Raw genomic sequence first — 7787 nt, 5'->3', positions numbered from 1 at the left:
TAATAAACTAAAGAAACATACATGTTGAATAGTCAGTCAGTCAGATTTCAATAAATTAGCAAAAATATAAAAATAAAGATTGTGAGGTCAGATTTTCTCAGATGCGATCTGTAGCCGAAGATGAATATTAGAAAAATGCGTTAGCGGTGTTCTAATATTTTTTAACGTTTTTCTATCGAGGCGAATGAATATATATATTTTGTAACCATATTTTCAGTTTTGTAGCTGAATTACTGGTCGGTTACAACCCTTCGCGCTCGAGAAATCCCTACGCTACTTTGACAGGCCGAGTCGATAGCCGGCTCCGTTCACTGGGCGCTGGTCAGTGTTGGGTTACTCGTTTTTTCCTTCATCTGCTCTCTAATCGACTCCGATGCGCGCTCCAGATGATCTGCAGCCGCAGGCCACAGTCGGACGCTGATCGAATGTCGCCTCTGGCGTATCGATCGCGAAACGATTCGCGTCGCAATAATCGTCACTCGCCCTTCCATTGTCGTTAAATATTGCGGTAGGTAGACGTGCCGCACAGCGATTTGCGTTGCAGTGCGATCTGTCGACATGCAATTGCGAGCGATTCATGGTATACCATGTCCGTCACAGAAACATGGCCAGCTATATACATATCTATCTGATTATTTTTTTATATCGTGTTGCATTTTCTCTTATTTCACTTAAAAACACAGAAACATTGTCTAATTTTCTTCTCTCATGATTATTCGACTGTATTTTTTAACACAAAATGGCAGCCGTTTTCCTTAATAATTTAAAATACAAGTACTATTGAATAAAATTGTCAGTAATCTGATTTTATCTAACACACAATACGTAAAACAATATTAATAAATAATATTCACGGCTAATGTTTTTCACAACATAAAACAGCAACAGTGTTTTAGATGATGCTCTAAGTATAATTATATACAAGTATAATGAATTTTTATGCCAATATTATAATTATTTCTATGTATCAACTTTTATAAATTGCACCTATTGTGTTAAATTTGGTATGTTGAAAAGTGAAAGAGACTAGAAATAATTGGATTTTCATTCAATTGTGTATTAATCCATTTAATTTCTAAGGAACGATGCATTCTTATTAGTCTTATTAGATATATAAAAATATGTTAAAAAAATAACGGCAAAGTCCTGTTTCTTTATTTTAATTAAATTTTAAAATAATGTTAATTAAACGACTAATTAAACATCATATAGTGACTTATTAAAGATAAGATAATTTAACTGTTTTTTATGTCTTATATTTTCATATCAATATGATGTACCATTTGCGCCTAAATGCATACATGCCTTTCATTCATTTACATCTTATCATTTATCAGGTTCCCGCCGTCTCTAATTGAAAATGGTGCTGGGATCTATCAACGACATGGACATTGAATATCATTCGTTTCACAAAGAGATTGACATGCATAACAGATGTTGTGCTGGATTCGCTTGGTGCATCAAGGTAAATTGCTTAACTTTGTCCATTTTGACACATATGAAAACCGCTTTCTCTTATTGTATATTTTAAATAAATTTACACTACCGGTCAAAAGTTAAGGCCAAACTATTTTTGGTTGGTATTCTAAATATAAATAAAGATAAATTATAAATAAAACAACATTATATGAAAGATCAAATACATATTTATCATTAAACTTAAAATTACAATTAATTTTAAATAGTATTTTTGAAACAAAATAATCATTTAAATGCTTTTTTATCAAATAATATCTACATTTGTTGGAAGCGACTACCTTTCAGTTTCTTCCAATAGTTAGGGGGGGGGGTTAAAGTTGGCTTGTCAGTGGTCGTTTTCTGAATATTTCAATTTCATTAACCCTTTCGCTGTGTTCAAAAAATTTCCATACAACATCCGTGCATGGCGCTGTTTTTAATGAGTTTTTTATACATAAACTTATCCTGTTACTTCATAAAATATAATGAACATGTTCATTTATATATTTTTTGTCAAATTGAGTTTCATAGACATTTTAGAGCAGCATATTAGCGCCTATTAGTTAAATTATATTTTCGCTAGTAGAAATACAGTGGCGGCCACTTAATAAGACACTTTTGAAGTTTTGTCAAAATGCGATGTAAAGTGCAAATTTTACATAAAATTGTTAAAACTTTTCAACTTTTTATTTTTTATCTAGATAATCTACATAATCGTGAATAATACTATGTTGTAATAAATATTTATTTTCAATTTAAAATTGAATTTATAAAATTGATAGTCAAATTCACCTACATATATGCGAGATACATATGAGTATATTCTAAAAATTCAAAAAAAAATAAAAAAAAAATATTTTGTACGGTGACCTTTTGTCCTTATAATAGCCATACAACGGTTAGGCATTGACTCGATTAATTGCTGGTATTTGCGGCAGGAATCAGTTCCCACTCATTTTTTACAATTGAATTTATTTCTTTTAAATTTGTGACAAATTAATTTTTAATTTTGTGTTTTAAATGTCTCCATAAGTGTTCAATAGGGCTTAGATCAGGGCTGCATGATTGCTATTCCAAAACTTCCATAATATTGTCTGTGAACGACTATTTTGCTTTACGTGAAATATGTTTCGAAATCTTCAGCATAAGGCAACATTACGGGTTCCATAATATTAACATATACTTCCTGGTTTATAATCCCTTCAATTAAATGGATAGGACCAACCCCATACCATAATGCTTCCACCAGCTCCTTTAATTGTTTTTATGGTATTTCTGGGGTTGAACTCTTCGTTTACATATATTCTAACATATTGCCTTCCATCAGAGCATATTCTATTCATCACTAAACAAAACATTTTTTCAGTCTAATATTGTCCAGTTTAAATGATTTTTAGCAAAATTAACATTAATTTGCAATTGCTTTATTTCACTAATGGTTTACATCGAGCAATGGTGCCGTGCTTCACACAGTCTTCTATGCACTATTCTAACACTTATGTCACTTTCATTTAATTGATTTACTTTTCTAATGTCTACAGCAGTTTTTAATGAATTTTCCTTGGAAATTCTAATTATTTTTCGATCCACAGGTGTCAAAGTTTTTTTTTGGACGTTGTTTACGTTTAACGTTTTCACAGGTTTTATGTGTTTTAAAATGTTTTAACGCATTATATATTTGACATCTTGATTTATTTAGATATTCTGATATTATTTGCACTGATCAACCTTTGTCATTTTTTAAATCCATAATTAGTTCTCTTTTTTTAGGATTACAATGTGCACTTTTCCCCATAATAAATTTGTCATTTAATTAAAATTATATTCTATGTGAATACACTATTTATTATTAATTTAAATTATTTTAATTAATCCTTATAATGAAAGAAATCGTGCGCCCAATTGCTTCAGTATATGTGTGCAAGTTAAACAGTGGCCGGTATAAAATCGACCAGTACCGATATTTATGTAATATTATATCTAGAACATTTCTTGTATGAGGCAAATTCGTGTGAACTTAAATTTAAATTTTATCTGAACTATTTATTTGTAAATAATAGTTACAATTACATTTTTTAATTTTTTCAATAACTGTTATTTTGAAACGAGTTGATTAACAAACTTCGCCGATACATATGCATGTAAATCAAATAATTATATATTTTTTAAAATAAGTTATTGTACAAATGTGTCTTTCTTATAACTGCAATAATAACTTTGTACTCACTTCACTTTTCGTTTTTCAGGATATTTGTGGAATTATCTGCGCCATTTTGACATGGCTGTTGATACTGTACGCCGAGTTTGTGATAATGATGGTGGTTTTGTTGCCAGGCACATCTCATTATCCACTGTATAGCTACATGAACATAATGGTTTTCCAGCTGTTTGCCTTTCTCGCTTTCGCATCCCATTTACGGACGATGTTCACCGATCCGGTGAGTGACCTTGATTGATGATTGATAATAACCATGAAAAGCTTGAGAATATATGTTTTTGCATTCAGGGTGCTGTGCCTAAGGGTAACGCCACCAAAGAGATGATCAAGCAGATGGGACTGCGCGAGGGTCAGAAACTCTTTAAATGCACCAAGTGCTGTAGCATTAAGCCCGAGCGAGCTCATCATTGCTCGGTGTGTCAGAGGTGCATCCGCAAGATGGACCATCATTGCCCGTGGGTGAACAACTGCGTCGGCGAGAACAACCAGAAGTACTTTGTGCTATTTACAGTGAGGATATCTATTTGAAATATATTTTACCAACATGAAACTCATTTTGAAAAATGAATATAATAATATATAAATATTCAATTAATTAAGTTTTATATTAACATATTTCAGCTGTACATCGCCATAATTTCAATGCACGCGCTGATTCTTGCCATCTTCCAACTGCTCAATTGCGTCAAATTGGAGTGGCGCGAGTGCTCGGCGTACTCTCCGCCCGCCACAGTCGTCCTACTTTTGTTTCTGATCTTCGAAGCGCTGCTCTTTGTCATCTTCAGCGTTGTGATGCTTGGCACTCAACTGCAAGCAATTTGGAACGACGAGACGGTAAGGGTTGATTACTTTTATCTTAACCATTTGAGTGCCACACATTTTTCTTCATATTTATGTAAGAATTGCCAACGATTTCTTAACTAAAAAGAGAGATATAAAAAAAAAATCAACAACTTTTTTATATGAGAAGCAATTTTCTGAACTTTCGATGAGATTAAAAACTCTGGGTTTGTTTCAAATAGTAGCAATGAAACTATCTTCGGATTCATATTCCATGGTACTATCAGCACTACTCGCAAAATCTTTCAGTGAATCGTCATCATTTTCAAATGTTTCAGTCGTTAAACTCATTTTGTTATCTTGGGTAAATTAAAAAAAAAACTCATACATTTTAATTATTTATTTCCACTGTTGCAAATTTAAATTAAAGTAATAATCAATATAAATTAGTAGCTAATCAATATTTTTAACCTAAAACGCATGCGGCATGCGGGAACTGTCAAGAGATACTGATGTAAAATGTCAAAACATGTAACTGCTCGATCCCGCTCCTTGGCACTTAAATGGTTAAATCCCTTCCTGGTCTTGCCTGAGTTAAAGAAATTTGTATTTTGTGAATTCTCATCTTAAAAAAGAGCAAATTTGTCGGGAAAAAAATTATAGCATTTATTTGTTAAGAATAAAATTTGTACGAATGTTTTAATTGTTTTACAATGGATGCATGCATTTTTTAATACCGCATCTTAGGAATTTTTGAGTCAATTTTAAAAAAGTACTGTGACCAGGAAGTGGTTAAAAATGTACTGGTTTATTAAATATATGTTTGTTTGCAGGGTATTGAGCAGCTGAAGAAAGAGCAATCGCGGTGGGCTCGTGTATCTCGATGGAAGAGCATCCAGTCCGTCTTCGGCAGGTTCTCACTCGGTTGGTTCTCGCCGTTCACGCAGACCAAGACCAACACGAGACTGCAGAACTTTCTGCACAGTGTATAAGTGCTCGGTGCATCGACTTAATAGAAGAATGGCTCTTCGCTTTCAATCTTTTCGATTGCGTTCTGGTCTTCAATTCTTCCTAGTACAATTTCTTCCTTCTTGAGTTTTGAACAACTAGTCAGATATTATCTTCAAAGCTTTTCAAAACGAAGTTATTTATTGCCTTCGAATATAATACCGAACGGATTTTTAAATGAATTTATTGATATGTAATACTCTAAAATAGAATTCATTTTTATTTTTGCAGTCACGCTTCTGTATCTGTGACATAGTATTAACGGTGCGAAAGATATAAACATTTAAAAATGCGTTCGGTTTTTTGGGCCACCTGTATATTATACGATAGTATTTTTATACTGACTTTTACACTTATGAGTATTATTTTTTTGAAGTGTTATCGTCGAATCCAGAATAGTGTTTGAGCTTGTTTAATTGTATTAGATCAAAATGTCATCCAGCATAAGCGAAATTTAGGGAATTCATATCAAGACATAGGCAAATGCCGTCAAACACAAAAGTCGCCTTGCCTTACCCATCAGACCGATTATATTATGCAATTAAAAATTTCTTACGCTTAAGGAGTCTCTTGGGGGAACGACATATAGTTGACTTTGACTGAATACATGCTTAGAAAGTATTTTCGTAGTCTTCTGATTTGGGAGGATTAATATGTATGCACTTTCAATCAATCTCTAAAGACAATTTTATTATCGATGTTGTTTCATTACAGAGTTATTTTTATGAAATAAGATACTGTAGAACCATTATCACTAAATTTTAGCTTGCAATAATTTGTCGTGAAACGATCGTGGTTTGCTACAGTATCTGTACTGTTACGAATGTGTTTTAGTCGTTAACTAATATACAAAATATTAGATAAATCTGTACCAATATTTAGTAAGATAAGTCTTCAATAAAGACACTGCAGCTATGAATGAAATATAGATAGTATATAAACTTAGTTTATGATTTTTATAGATAAGGTCGTTTTATGTTGTTTGTAAAACGACAATCTATTTTGCTTAGCTTCAGATAACAATATACAAACATAAATTGGCAAAAAGACGTGTAATGATTCTTGACATAATAAATAACTGTATAGTTTTCCATACAGCAAGAAAAGAACATTAAATTTTTTTTATGCGTTCCATCAAATTTAGTTTATTGTAATATTATTAGCTTATACGTTCAGACTATACTCTTAGAAAAATAAATATATTCTTTTGCATACATTGACTAAGTTTATATAATATCCTTAATATTTCATTTGAAGTATTAATTACCTCTTTTTGTTACTTAATTAACTTCCCAAAAATAGTATTATCAGTTTTATTCGCTATCCTAAGGCTGAGTTTGTGCACTGTGGAGATATAAAATAAGTGTCTATTTTAAGTAAGCGTGATAATAATGTTGTAATGAAAAATATATATTAGAATGAATTATATGAATGATTAAAACCAACGGTTCTTAAATCCTTGGCACGGAAACAATAGTAGATATTGAATGATGAATTGATTTTCAATGGCTGTATTGATGTTATTTAATGTGTTTTTTGTATATATGTAAGTAACATATAAGAAATTAGATAGATTTATACATTGAAGGTAAAATTTTAAAAGAATTTTAATTACATAAAAATAATTTTAAGGAAAAAATCAAAATATATTGTATTAGACGTTTGTTCATTAATAACAATCGATGTATTTATTTAATGTATTTTTAAGGGCAAATGTCTGTTGTTCAAATTTTTTTATTTAAAAAATATATTTTTTAGTTTATGTAAGTTAAATTTTATATCACAAATGAAACTAATTGGATTGATTGACGTTTTGTCTATCTGTGTTCAGTCAGTATTTTATTGACAAATTAAACGATTTAGTTAGTAGACCGAAGTACGATGATCCATTTTCAAGTTTTGCCTCTCGAACTACAACTCATACATTTTGTGTGATTAAACAGGCATTCAGATAATAATAAAGGCAACTATTTGTTTTGACATCATTTAATAAAAACTTGCAAGAGTGATATTACAATTTAATTGGAATGGACGAATTTTATAAAGCATCAATGCGAACAGTTTTATACACAAAATATTTTTGACTATGTATGTATGTATTATATACTATGGGACAGTGCAATGATATTAGAGAAAGCTTAACGATCAAACTTGTACCAAATACAGTAAATGTGCAGGAAGTTCCTTATTATTTTCAAATGCCTATATGTGATGAATCTGGCGTTCCATTTGAGCTAGAATGTTAATTTATTTGTTATTATATTAATACAATATATATATATTTATAATTTGTATAATATGCGTTATGTATATATGTTAGTTA

The 7787-nt window shown here is 31.0% G+C and overlaps 1 protein-coding gene across 2 annotated transcripts; it reads left to right on the top strand.

Moving 5' to 3' along the window:
• The first annotated feature begins 258 nt into the window (after positions 1-258).
• On the top strand, positions 259-6680 carry LOC148234041 (palmitoyltransferase ZDHHC3). 2 transcript variants are annotated; one of them, XM_088187685.1, is made up of 6 exons: positions 259-321; positions 1338-1465; positions 3705-3896; positions 3965-4186; positions 4298-4510; positions 5290-6680. In XM_088187685.1, the coding sequence occupies exons 2-6, from the start codon at positions 1361-1363 to the stop codon at positions 5446-5448; spliced, it is 891 nt and encodes a 296-aa protein (XP_088043811.1). In that variant the 5' UTR covers positions 259-321; positions 1338-1360; the 3' UTR covers positions 5449-6680. The 2 variants fall into 2 exon arrangements, with proteins under 2 accessions (XP_088043811.1, XP_088043810.1); XM_088187684.1 differs by having other exon boundaries at positions 284-508.
• Positions 6681-7787: the final 1107 nt, after the last annotated feature.

The sequence above is a fragment of the Plectrocnemia conspersa genome, unplaced genomic scaffold (genome assembly GCF_051122295.1).
Source record: "Plectrocnemia conspersa isolate PC_06_02 unplaced genomic scaffold, ASM5112229v1 ptg000006l, whole genome shotgun sequence".
NCBI classification, from domain to species: Eukaryota; Metazoa; Arthropoda; class Insecta; order Trichoptera; family Polycentropodidae; genus Plectrocnemia; species Plectrocnemia conspersa.
Note: the sequence above shows the minus strand (reverse complement) of the source record. Positions and strands in the feature narration are given on the sequence as shown.

Bases quoted from the DNA above. Each gene is read 5' to 3' on its own strand.
- LOC148234041 (XM_088187685.1), top strand. From the start codon at position 1,361: ATGGTGCTGGGATCTATCAACGACATGGACATTGAATATCATTCGTTT. The intron at 4,187-4,297 runs GTGAGGATATCT...AACATATTTCAG, and splicing joins AGTACTTTGTGCTATTTACA to CTGTACATCGCCATAATTTC. The intron at 4,511-5,289 runs GTAAGGGTTGAT...GTTTGTTTGCAG, and splicing joins CAATTTGGAACGACGAGACG to GGTATTGAGCAGCTGAAGAA.